Here is a 13,867-nt window from a genome sequence, read left to right on the forward strand (position 1 = left end):
CTCACTAAGAAATTAATTAGTAATCAAAAAAGGCATTTAAACTCAACTCTCTGAAGCATGGAGGAAGATGTACATTACCTCAATTGAATTATCAGTATAAATATCTGCTTTAGTTGTAGACGTAATTAGGTTTCCGTGAAAGGAGACATTTATGTAGACTGGGGAGAGGTGGGAGTGTTTTAATCATTGAAGTATCATTTGTATAAGGGCCGGATATCAGGTACTGGTATTGAGTTGTAGGTCCTTTCTTCTTCAGTTAGAACAGTGAGATCTTAATGTTTCAGAACCAGAAAGGATCTGACAGCTTATCTCAGTCCATCCAGGGGTCCCAGATCCTAGAAGTCTGGGATGATAAGCCTCACAAGTATGGATGCACTCAGGCTATGCCTGCAGAATTACACATCGTTCAATTATGTTCTGGCTGGGTTGACACTGCTCAGTTATGTGTCCTCAGCTCCCTGAATAGGGCCTCACACATGCTAGGAGCTTAATAAGTGTTTGTTGCTTGGATGGTTGGACAAAGGGTAAAAGAAAAACTAATCAGAAGTTCTTTGGACAGTTATATAAATCTGGATTAATTTTTAAAAGGAGAAATCAGTTGTTTAATAAATGCAATTTGGTTAGGGGAACTATTTCAAAAAAAAACAACCTCAGTGAGAGTGAAATAGTAAAATAGTTCTTGACGTGTAAACTACTGTCAGCAGGTCCGAACGGGGATTCAGAGAAGTCACCCTACTGTAGGCTGAGCAGCAGGGGGCTCAGAACCAGAATTAGAATTTAGACCTTCCGGTCCAGTCTTCCCACTACCAACTACATCATATAAACCGTATATGTTTAATTTTTACAAGATAGAAATGTTATCTGAGATTTAGAAATCAAACATCTGTGGCTCTAAATAAAACTTGCCTCTATAGCTTTTATTCTCATGTATGACATGTGGAAACGGAATTAAACTTTTTATTTTTCACATGCAGATAAGTATCTTTTTAGGGGAATATGTGGTTTAGGGAATTTGAGGGGGAAGTTACAGCTGCCTTTGAGATTCTGAGATGACAGCTGTGAGCCTTGGGTAAATACTCCTAAGCCCAGACCCATGTAGTTTTAAGCACAGTGGCAGGCAGTCCTTAGACCCCATTACAGGGACCTGGTTCAGGAAATCCGCTGCCGTTCCTCTGTCCTGCAGGTTTGGATGCTCTCGTTAGGGCTTTCACAGTTGCTCAGACCAGAGTTAAACCGCCCATAATGTTTCACTATTTTATTGATTTTTTAGAGAGAGAAAGGGAGAGAGATAGAGAGTCAGAAACATCGATGAGAGAGAAACATCGATCAGCTGCCTCCTGCACATCTCCCACTGGGGATGTGCCCGCAACCCAGGTACATGCCCTTGACCGGAATCGAACCTGGGACCCTTCAGTCTGCAGGCCGATGCTCTATCCACTGAGCCAAACCGGTTTCGGCTGTTTCACCATTTAAAATGCCCCAACAAGTACTTCTCACATTGTCCACAGAAAGTGATTATTTTATTTATGACTAAGGCAATTTCATTTTTTAAGAATATGGATAAAGAAAAAAAACTGCTATAGAAGAAAATTGTTCAGAGGAACAGAAATCTAAATTACTGTGCTGCGATGCAGCCATAAATGGAGCTATTGTGGAGTGTGCATTTTTATCACAATGTGGATCTACGAACTAAGACAGTTTTGATGCCCAGAAAATAGTGTATAAAAATGATATGTGTTTGTAGTTTTTCAAGAGGACGTATCAAAACTCTCGGTGGTCTGAGAGCATGTGAAGGCTCGCTGGTCTAGAGAGAGCCAAGCAGTGGGTCGTCTGCCTGGGTGTCCCCCTGGCCTTGGGGGTCTGGGGCAAGAAAAGGGGAAGGAAGACATTCACTTCACTTTTCTGAGGCAGCCTCTCCCACCCCAGCCACCCCTTCCTTCTTTACCTGTGAAAATGGGCCCATTACCAGGAAAGCAAGCACAGTGTGTTTTATTGGCAAATAAAGATGTTTAATAAAAATGGAGCTTCAGAATCCTCCAAGGAACCTGACCAGGGAGGCTTTCACCTCATTTCACCATCTTCATCGGTGATTTTATTCAGAGTGGTTTGAGGCGACTCCCAGAGTAGCACTCTGTTGACAGGATGTATCAAGGACCTCACATAGCTTTGAACAGTGAGTCCCGAGTGTACAGTTTCCGGCTCTAGGTACTCTTCTAATGACACTGGAAACACCCCCCTTGCATTTTCTAAGTCTTTTCCTCCTTGGCTCTACTGAGACACAGGGAGGCTAAAGGAGGAGTTAGATTCCAGGACCCCTGAGCATGGAGGCCATTTTCTCCATACATCTTGCCGATTATTTTGCTATTGAGTGTGTGTGTGTGTCGGGGGTGGGGGTGGGGGTGGGGTGGGAATGGGGATGGAACGAAGGAGGGGAGGGGGGGAGGGAGATCATTACTTTCCACTGCCTGTAATCAACTTTGAATCCTTCACGAGGCTTCTAGTGTTCTTGACTCCCAGTTGGAAAACTAACTCTTTAGAAATACCATATCACATACATTCAGGTGATGTTAGTAATTAGGGTGGTATTTCATCTTTGCTGTCCAAATGAGTCATAGACTAAGTGTCTCTCTCCCACTTTATTTTTTATTGAATTCATTGAAATGATATTGATTGATAAAATCACATAGGTTTCAGGGATACAATTCTATAATACATCGTCTGTATATTGTGTGCTCACCACTCCTAGTCAGGTCTCCTTCCATCATCATTTATCCCCCTCTACCCTTCCTACTCTCTCCCACTTTATTTATTTACTTTTTAAAATATTTTTATTGATTTCAGAGAGGAAGGGAGAGGGAGAGAGAGATAGAAACATCAATGATGAGAGAGAATCATTGATCGGCTGCCTCCTGCATGCCCCCTACTGGGGATCGAGCCCACAACTCAGGCATGAACCGTGACCTCCAGGTTCCTAGGTCAATGCTTAACCACTGAGCCACACTGTCCAGGCTCTCCCACTTTAAATGGTACATTACTGTACTTCAGAAAGCCACCGGCAGCCTAGCCCCTTGTTAACTGTACTAATGGCACTGATACTCCCTGGCCTCCTTAGTGGTCCAGCAAACATAGCCTGCCTCTTGTACTTTGGAATTCTGACTAAATTTCAGTGTCTGTAAAATTTCAAAATTAAATCACCTCTTTCCCCATTTTGAACTCTAGTTACTAGGCTATTTGATCTCTTCTCTTAGCATCTGAGAGGCATTACCTTCAAGTCAACTCATTCAGGTTTCAATTCTTTCAGCCCAAGTGTTCCTTCCATCATTTCACTGGTTTCCTAGGGGGCTGTCTGGGCTGGTGTGCTCAGGATAATAGCCTGAATGTGCCAAGCCGCCTGCCAGGAGCCTCTTCCTCAGAGCTGCACTCTGGCTCCATTGACCGAGCATCTCCCATCTAATCACTGTTCCGCAAGGCAACTGCCCACTGTGAATGCTTTCGTAAATGCTCAATCGAAGAGTCTGTGTATTCAAAGAACTTTTAAAAAAAAAAAGTAAGGTATTACACCATCCAGCTCATACGTAACTATTGTTGAATATAACTATTACCCGCAATAAATAAGGGATGAAGACACTTAGAAAAGGGAGAACAATGGTTTAATGGGCCTGCTTTTCCCTTTACCCATAACCATGAAAAAAATAAGTCTCCTTAAAGGGCTATAAAGTTGTCTGAGATGGTGGTTCAATACACTAATGTCTCCTCGCTTTTAGTGCTGTTTTAGTGTGTTGACCCTCTGTTCCCAGCAGCTGGGAGTTTATTAGCCTTTGTCGCCTTTGGAAATGAATATTCATTTCCTTTTAGGACCCTGAGGGGATTACTCTTAGCAATGAGGAAAGCTGAGAAAATGGCCAGATCCTGGCAGAATCCCATACTGAGTCCTGGGATGTGAGGGCTGTCCTCAAAGGATCTGTGGGTTTCACCCGGTGAGTAAACTGAGGCCCCAGGTCACAGTTGTAATAGGGCAGCCAGGTGGGATCCAGGTCTGTCGATAGTCCCAGGCCATATTTTTTCCATGATATCGTGCTGTCTCCATATCAAATTGCCTTTTTCATTCCTCAAGTTCTAACCCATTGAAAGCGTGAAGTGCCCAGTATCTACTTAGAATTCGACCATGACTTTGAGACATTTGACACAAAGCTATTCAGGGAGGGTAGAGGAGTGGAGAGGGGTCTGTGTCAACCATGTAGGTTCTTAGAAGTCAACTCTCTTATTTGGGGGCATTAATTTCACCAACTATATCACAGTTTTTCCTTTCAAAAATTATCGTTATGATAATTAACTTTTTAAAAACACCTGTAAGTTGATTTACAGAGAATTTATGGAGCACCTGCTAAATGTTGATCATTATGGTCAATAGAGTGAGGCATATGGAAGACAGATGACAGTGCTTCCGTTGAAATTGTTTGTAAGCATCCTATGAAGATTTATAAGATAACTTCATTCAAATTCTTATGGTTGCATTTTAATTCACAATAGGCACCCAGACCTCTAAGCCTAAAAATTTAAGGTTAAATTCTACTTAGCTTTCTTCTTAGGCAGCTTATTTTAGTGAATATTACATTCCTTTTGTTTCTTAATGAGAAGAGATCGGGTCAATGAAGGAATAGTTTTGCTTTCTCAAGGTGACATCACTGGGATCTCAGACTGACGTATTTTTCCTACGTAGACACCAGTCAGACTTATGCTCTGGTGGAAATATGGCCAGAGGGCCCCTCACCTGATCGAGCTTCCCAGAAAGGTTCTGAGTTGACATAAGGATACACTAGATGGCTGTGCCTGTTACAGGCACAGCATCGACATAACATTAAACTAATGAGATTATTTTTAGTGATCTATGTCTTTGGTTTCATTCGGAAGACACCTGACGGCATAGATGGGCTCCTTGCCTGGTTATGTGCCCAGTAAGCTAATTATTCAGTCTGAGGGTAATGAAAGACCCTGCCATCTGTCTGCCGCTTTAATGGAGTGTCAGCACATCCCAAATAGGAAGTAATTGGATTGACAGACACAAAGCCAGTTATTAGACTGTTATTATCTGATTGGGAAAAGCAGGCGGAGACGCATGCAACTGTGGCAAAACTAATCTGATGGTGTCTGTTCTCGGATGCGCAGTCTGCCACACAGAATCACCGGCTTTGAAACCCCTGACTGGCTCAGGGATGTTTGGAGTTCCTTCTCTCAGAATCCATCTCTGTATTCTTATTACAAATCATTATAATGCAATCTAATAAAACACAGTTTGCATGAAGATGGGGCCCATTTATAAAACTGTCACTGCAGCCACTCTATTAATAAAGCCATTTTAAAGATTTATTGTGAGCATATGTTACTTTTTACGGGGGCCAGATTGAGAGCTGCAGGATTGGAACATGCAAAAATGTGCTACTGGTGATCATTTTAAAAAATAATTTAAGCTACTCTGCCCAAGTAATGTCATTAGACTCAAGTATTCTTTTCTTACTTTTTAGGTGTGATCATTAAACAAACAACAGTCTTAATGAGGCATTAAAGCAGCGGTTCTCAACCTGTGGGTCACAACCCCTTTGGTGGCCAAATGACCTTTTCACAGGGGTCACCTAAGACCATCCTGCATATCAGATATTTACATTATGATTCATAACAGTAGCAATATTACAGTTATGAAGTAGCAACGAAAATAATGTTATGGTTGGGTCACAACATGAGGAACTGTATTTAAAGGGCCAGAAGGTTGAGAACCACTGCATTAAAGGAACGTAACAGGGTCTTGCTAAGCACCTTTCTCCTTTCATAGAGTTCAGTTTGCTGCTGGCACTGTTGGAGGTCAGGGGACACATGGGGTGGGCTCACTATGGGAGTTTGGGAGCAGAACCTGGCCCGGAGCTGTATTCTCCCCCAAACGCCTGGCTGGGGTGGGTCAGATGGCGAGAACTGGTAAAGGCCTGGCTCCATTCATTCACTGAGTGATTCCATGAGAATCTCAGCCTCCGGGAGTTTCCAGTCCATGATGTGCCTGGGAAGCTCTGACAGGGATCCAGCAAGTTCACGTGATCGGCAGGGACCTCAGAGCTCCTGCAGTGTGTTCTGTACTTTTCTGAGTCCTAGATGTACAGCTGTGATCTAACCTAAGTCCCTGTCCTCAGGGAACAAAGGGAAAAGAAGCAAATAGGAAGGAAATACATATGGTATCAGATTACGATAAAAGTCTACAATGAAAAAGAGACAATTAAAGGAGGTAGAGAGTAGTTGGGCACTATTTTAGACTAGAGGCCCGGTGAATGGATTCATGCGCCAGTGGGGTCCCTTGGCGTGGCCTACAGGGATCAGGCCACAGCAGGCGGCTGAGGAGCAGCCCAAGCCTGGGCCGGGCACCGCACCACTCCCGCTCATCCCAGCCCTGCTGCACTTGCCCCACCACCATTTGATGAGAGTTACTAAATTTCGGGCACTTTGCTTACATGTATGGTGTCTAGGAGGCATTAATGCCATATAGACGTCACTGCCAGCCTCACCAGACCCTCCAAGGCAGGTATGATTCACCACCATTCAGTAGCTTAGGTGCCTGGGGGTCAGGGAGTCCTTCAGTTAAATATTTGTGAGAGCTGATATTCCAACCCAGCCCTGTCTGACCCCAAGCCCTGTGCTGTCTTCTGTATACCATGTTGTTGGAAAGAATATTCCATGGAGTTCTTAACATGATAGCACATTGTGTTAGGAACCCTGGGGACTATGGAAAAAATAAAAGCAGAGTCTCTGTACTCAGAGAAATGAAAATACAGTTGGCAAGAGATGATTACATGGGAAATAATGGAGGACAGGGAACAGCGAGGTATAAACACATAACTGCATTCCTTGGACTACAAAAGCTGGGGAAGAGAGGAGACACTGGGCCTAGGGCCGAGCTTTAAAAGGCAGGTGGAATATAGATAGGCTACGTCAGAAAATTCCCGTCATGTGTGGGTATTAGAATTTACTTCTGTACCAAAGGTGAAGATTGAATAGCCTCATAACTACCTGCAGAAATCACTTACCAAGTTAGACATGAACCAGTGTCTGTTAACATGGTAAATACAACGGGCAAGATTTCCTCCCAGTTTTCTTTCCCCTATTCAGTAAAGCTCCAAAAGAAGTATTCACTTTGTGAATAATAGGCAGTATAGTGCACTAAAGATACTTATTTTAAAACTAGAGGCCCAGTGCACGAATTGGTGCACGGGTGGGCTCCTTGGGCCTGGCCACCGATCGGGGCCATCTTGCCCAGCCCCAATAGGGGCGGCCGGCTGTGGGGAGGGACCACAGGAGGTTGGCTGGCCATGAAAGATTGGCTGTGGGAGCGCACTTACCACAAGGGGGAAGCTCCTGCCTTGAGTGTCTGCCCCCTGGTGGCCAGTGCCTGTCATAGTGAATGGTCAGCCGGTTGTAATGGTCACTTAGGCTTTTATATAGAGAGAGATTCTTGATTACAAAGTCACACCCAGGTGCTAACACCATGAAAGGCTGCCTGGATTTGAGTCTGACTGAGGGACCTGGATTTGTGTCTCCCTGTCCTTCTCACCCCAGGACATACTCCCATCAAGTATAATGATAACTGAATGCCTCTCTCTCAGCATGTGTCATCTATGTTAAATGTGGGTACTCTAAAATGAGGGGTGTTCCGAGTGAGTGGAAAAATGTATATGGAAGGTCTTGGGCAGGAATTATTTTTGATTCTTGTGAAATAATAAGCCAATGAGCATTCTCCAGAGATGTTCAAAAGTAGCAGGCCAGATCATAGGAGGGCTGTGAGAACCAGAGAGAATTTTAGATTTGTGTGATGGAAGTAGAAGCCATGGAAGATTTTTGAGAAATGGAATATCACTGTGAAATGTCACTGCATCTTTAATGTAGATCCATCTGTTGGCGAAACATTGGGTGGATAGTGACATGGGAATGGGAAAGGCTAGTGTAGAAATGGTTGTAATAATCCAGAGCTATAGACCAGTAATAAAGGTGGGACTTGTGTGGAGATCACTCTGTTGCCTTTACATCTTTAAAAAAAAATTGTTTTTAATCTTTTTATTGATTTCAGAGAGGAGGGGAAAGGGAGAGAGAGAAACATATATGATGGGAGAAAATCATTGATCAGCTGCCTCCTGCATGCCTCACACTGAGGATCAAGCCTACAACCCGGGCATGTGCCCTGACCAGAATTGAACAGTGACCCCCTGGCTCATAGGTCAAGTTCAACCATTGAGCCACACCCTTCTGGTGACTTTGGCATCTTAATTGATCTCATTGAAGCAATTTAAGGGGAATAATGCACATCAAAGGAACAGGTTAAATACCAAGAAATTAGTAAGTCAGCTAGCTGTAGTTTTTTGAAATGCACTCTATTATTCATTCATCCAGCCATTCTTTCATCCTGTACTTTTTCCTCCCTCTCTAACACATTGCTTTCCCAAATAACAGTGCCAACGTAGCACTGGCATTAAATTAGGTAATGAATATGAACGTGCCTCCAAAATTCTGAAGACACATTTCAAACATTATGAGTATTACTTAGTTTCATCCCTTTTTGATTCTCTAATATCATATTTAGATTAGATAGGTAGATGGGTATATTGCTTGTACATTTGGAAATAAATATATCCGTCAATTATTCTGTTTCTAATTATTCGGATTCCTTCAACATTTTTATGACAATGTCTTCTCCTAGAGAATTAATTGACCAAATAGGGGGTCTTCTTTCTCCCTAGGAAGATCTGAAATAACTACTTTGCTTCTCTTTATGATGCTCCATTTGAAAGATTAACAGCTATAAGAATAAAGGTTTTGCTATTTTGTTTTAATAATATCGCTTTTATTTTCCTCATAAGGCAGTATTAAGTAATAGTCATATCGTTAAATAATATCCTTGCAGTAAATATTCAGTCCACTGTTGATATGGTTTTCTTTCTTTTGTTGCACACGTTCAGTCTTAGAAACAATAGTGAAAAAGAAGTTGATTTATGGAAACGCATCAGGGACATCCCCTGGCCATTGCCTTCAAGGTGTAGGTGACCCAAGCAACTGACAGTGTTAACATCTAATTAAAACGAGTGTTTTTTCTCAGTGTGGAGACCTAACAGGCAAGCATCTTCTGTTCTCTCGTAACAATACTACGATGTGTCAAGCATGCATAACTTTTCAAGTCAGAGAGCAAGGGAGAAAAATTGTAAGATCATCTCATGTGTTGGTCCTTTCCAATGTTATAACTTTTGTAAATTACCTCGGGGAATAGAATGGCTCAGCCTGTGGTCAGAGTTGACCGAGCCCCTCTTTTTTCAGATAAAGAAGTGTTACATGACAACTGGCCAAGAGCCATAGCATGCGTGGCAGACGCCCACCAGATACTTCAACATCGTGGGGCCGGTGATGCGGACATGGCATATGGGCTCAGGGTGATTAGAGAGCGTGGAGGAGGCTGTATTTCGTTGGCCATGCTCACTGCTTCCTTGGCAATGCTGTTTATCCCTGTGCTAATTTCCAAGGGGAGCGATGAGATGAGAGGCGTGCACGATATTTGGAAATGATTTTCTTCTTATTGGCTGTGAGCTGGACATGATTTACTAGCATCCCCTCATGCTTATGTTCTCTTGCTGCTTATGTTATATTTGCTCTTTATGAATAATGGATAGACCTATTTCCCTACCCCTACAGTAGCATACCCAGCTAATAAGAGGCACAATTTGTCTTAGCAGCAATATTGTTTGTAATTTCTGAATTCTTTCTACAGGTAGAGACTCAAAGCTGTGAATTAATTAGAGCTTGCACACATGAAGTTAGCTCTAATTGTCATTCGTAGAGAAGATACAGCATAAAATGAACATTAACACTGGCCAACAGCAAATGAATATATATTTTCTTTACATCTGCTCAGCTAAACAGAGCACTGGTTGTCTGGTTTACATCGTTGCCATTTTCAGAGTCGACTTAACTTACTTCTTCATGCAGGGAGTCTGCACTGATCATCTACTAACCCCCTGGGCTGGACACTGAGGGGAATGCAGTGGTGAAGCTGACCAGCCCCCTACCCTTAGGGAACCTACAGTCCTGTGGAGGGAGAGGTATGCAAGCAAATACACAGTGGGCTGTGCCTTCAGCCCGTTAGCCTGTCCAGAGTGTAACGCTTAAGTTCTTTTCCTTTGGACCAGTGTCTTTGGTGTGAATTATATTTTGGATTCAGTGTTGCGTTAGCCTGAGCTCTTTTAAGAGCCAGTTCTCTGTTTTGTCCATTTCTCATTCTTATGATGTAGCGGCTCCTGCCATATAGTAAGCACATGAAATGTTTGGTCCCTGAGTGAGTAAATGGATACCCGGATCTGCTGAGAACTACTGTTTGGTTCAGCCAGATGAACAACAAGATACAGTCCCTGTAGTCCTGACCAACAGAAATAAGGAAAAAGTATCAGTGTCTCATCCTGTCACCTCCACTGAGGTGAGTGTAACAGGATAATGCATTATTTATTCTTGAGAAATAGTCCATGTAGTCCAAGGATCTGCAAAGCATCTACCACACTCAACATTTAATGCATTTTACTTCACTGATGGGCTCTCTTCCCCGCCCCCCAGCATGCTAGTGAGGATATTTTCGGAAACCATGACTTAAGGAATGAAATCTACCTTCAATTATTTATAGTTCAAATGAATGCAAATAGGACTTTCTGGCTTGCTGCGCGGATGCTCATTAATAAATATTTCACTAGGTGTTAGGAAGATTCAGATTAACTAAGCGGGGCTCTTTTTCAATATAAACAAAAGCCCTTGTGTTTTCACCACTGTGCTGGCCTGGCCCCATTCTGTGTCTGGCTTTCATTACGGCAAATGAACGTTGGGCGCATCTACAGAAGGCTGGATCCTATGGGAACGGGAGTCCTTGGGAACTCTGCTGTGAAAGAATCCTCTAGTTCAACCCAGCTTAATATCATTAGCAGGGTGATTGTGCTGTTAAGATAAATGGCCAACTGGTTTAAAGAGAAACCTACACGTTCTAATTATTCTTTCACTTTCGTCATTGAAGAGTAGGACATTGAACCAAGGGCCAGGAGACGGAGATGTTGCACTTGGCCTAGTGCTATGACTGAGTCTTTGAGAATTCCAGGTCTCCCCCAGCCTCCGGGGCCTGTGCATGGCCTTGGCACCATGCCAGAGTCCTTTGCTCTAGAAGTGAACACACTGATAGTAGAAGCTCCTTTCATGTCCCTCCTTTCTACACATGTGTTTTGCCCACTCATTTTTCCAACAAAGCTGTATGCATTTGACGTTGCCAATGTTTTTAAAACCACAATATCTAAAACTTAGTTGTGGAAAACTTGCCTCTCCATCTTTGGAAATGAGCACATTGAAAAAGTCTCTAGAATTATCAGATCTGTGGCCATTTATTTTACTTTATTCGGAATCCCAATGCATACGGGCTTTGACATTTTTAGAATTTGGTGTAGAAGAATGGCGCACTACTTAGGAGTCAGATCTAGGTTCAAGATACAATCTTAAAACTTGATAGCAGTGTGACTGTCAGCAAATTACTTATACATCTGAACTGCAATTTCTTCCTTTGTAAAATGCAAATAACTATCACTGTCAAAACAGCCCCCAAAGCAGAGTGAGGTTCAAGAATGTGGAAGTCCTTCGCAAGGGCTAACAGGCACTGCAGTTAGACCATCATTTAGCCACGTGACTTATTTAGACTTGGTGTCCCTATTAATTAGTGAGGTGCTAAGATCTTGTATAAGTGATTATTATAAAAGGAGAGGAACTACAATGAATACCTCCTGCCTAAAAGGAGCTTGTTATATAGCTGCCAAAACAAAATATGCCTGTGGGAAATGATATAAGAACACATAACAGTATTAATAAATATAAATGCACACAGTGACGATATGAATACATACATGCTCAATGCAAAGCTAATTCCAGTGCCGGTGGCTCTCATGCCTGTGACCATAATTTTTCCTTGTTGACCTCATAAAATTGGACACTTTTATGTCTGCTATCATTTTGAAAATAAACTAGCAGAGGGAGCTCGTTGCTAGTCTGAGGGGCTAGGCATTTTTTCACAAGTTTCCTATGAGACAAAGTTTTCTGAAATAATTTTTCCATTAAGATATATTTTATCTCTGTGCTATGATAAAGCATATATTCCTTACTTTTTTTTTCCATTGCTTTGAAAACAGGAGACATTTCTCAGATGTAACCAGGGCTTATATTGAATTTTTTTCTTTTAGTGTTTGAACTACTATAGGTTTTTTCTGTCCCTTGCATATTCAGCGGCAGTTAGTAGCAACAATGAGCTCAAGCATGTAACTCACTGAGCAGAATAGCCTAAGTGCAGACACTGACTGTGGCAGCTGTTTTCTGAGTGTTTTAGGTATTTGTCATCAACATAATCCAGAGGAATATCAGTTCTGTAGGAACTGATAATATTGTAATACAAATTGCTTTATAGAGGCCAGTTTTTGTTTGAAAATGTTGTATATTCCATCATTTTATGTAGTTTTTTTTTTAATATTCACCCGAGGATATGTTTTTTATTGATTTTAGAGAGGAAGGGAGAGGGAGAGGGAGAGGGAGAGGGAGAGGGAGAGGGAGAGGGAGAGGGAGAGGGAGAGGGAGAGGGAAAGGGAGAGGGCGAGAGGGAGAGAGAGAGAGAGAGATTCATCCATATGAGAGAGAAACATTAATTGGCTGCCTCCTACACGCCCCCTACTTGGGATCAAAACTGCAACCTGGGCATGTGCCCTGACCTGGAATCAAACTGGGAACCTTTTGGTGCATGGAACAACACTTAACCAACTGAGCCAAAGCAACTGGGCTGTTAGCCTAATTTTTAACATTTATTTAGCCTTACAAAGGATATGAAAACTTGAATAAAATAGAATAATGTAAAAGTGGATCTATTTATAGTACTAACTTTAAAGGAGGAAATGAGTCTGAGGCCTCTGGAAGGAAGTAGGATAATAATAGTGGAACCAACAGTCAGTAGTAGAACCCAGCGGAGATGGCTTAGAACTGTTTAGCTTCGTTCACTTTTAGTATGAAGTTGATGTGACTGCAGCGCATTTTGTCACGCAGAAGCCCTGAGAGTGTAATGTGACAGTAGATGGCCAACGTGAGACTCTAGAAACCAAGTCTCTTTCAAATAGGAAAGAGATCAGTAGGAGGTAAATTTGAGGAGAACTTTGAGCCACTGTGGAAATAACTTTGTGAATATTGTTGCAAGATCATTATAGATATTGGTCTGGGAACGTGTGGATGTGGGAGCAGAGAAAGGAGCCAACGGTGATATGAGAATATTATTATGGCTTAATTGGAATAATTAAGCCTGTGAATAAAGGAGATAAAAGTAGAAAAGTTTAGGGGACAAGAAATGTCTGAGACTCACGTGTGCCATAGTTGTTGACAGGGGATCTTGCTGTCTCCCAGGTACGTTTCCTGAGAGCCCTGAGCATTAGCTGGCAGTTCACTGAGGGCCAGTAATCGTAGAGTGGGAGAAGCTAAGTCATAAGCTAAGTTCAGAAACAAGGTTCACTGCCAAATAGACTCATTAGAGACAGTCACACTGTTTTCCAAAGCGTCCATTTATTAAATGTAAAGAAATCTATTCTGCTGAGCAACAGTGAAGGAGTGGACCCATTGGCCAGCCTTCTCCTCCAGCAACATGCTGTCATTTGACCCCAGCAGGCTCAAAATCCATGTTTTGGCACAGGAAATACCTCATCTCTGACATCTGCCCTTGGTACCCAAGAAGCACCCACTTAGGCCACAGTCACTAAATTTCACGGGGCCAGGGATGGAAACATGTTTTGATTTGACCTAA

The 13,867-nt window shown here is 42.5% G+C and overlaps 1 protein-coding gene across 2 annotated transcripts in view; it reads left to right on the forward strand.

Moving 5' to 3' along the window:
• EXOC4 (exocyst complex component 4) overlaps window positions 1–13,867 on the forward strand; it is a 750,050-nt gene that overhangs the window by 502,203 nt on the left and 233,980 nt on the right. Inside the window, exon 11 of one of the 2 annotated variants that reach the window (XM_081102441.1) lies at window positions 5,835–5,918. The exons of the other annotated variant lie outside the window; for it this stretch is intronic. Within the exon in view, the coding sequence (XP_080958567.1) occupies window positions 5,835–5,918 (84 nt within the window). The remainder of the gene's footprint in view (window positions 1–5,834; window positions 5,919–13,867) is intronic. 2 annotated transcript variants of the gene reach the window in all.

Source organism: Myotis nattereri (assembly GCF_964212035.1).
Source record: "Myotis nattereri genome assembly, chromosome: 11".
Classification (NCBI taxonomy): Eukaryota; Metazoa; Chordata; class Mammalia; order Chiroptera; family Vespertilionidae; genus Myotis; species Myotis nattereri.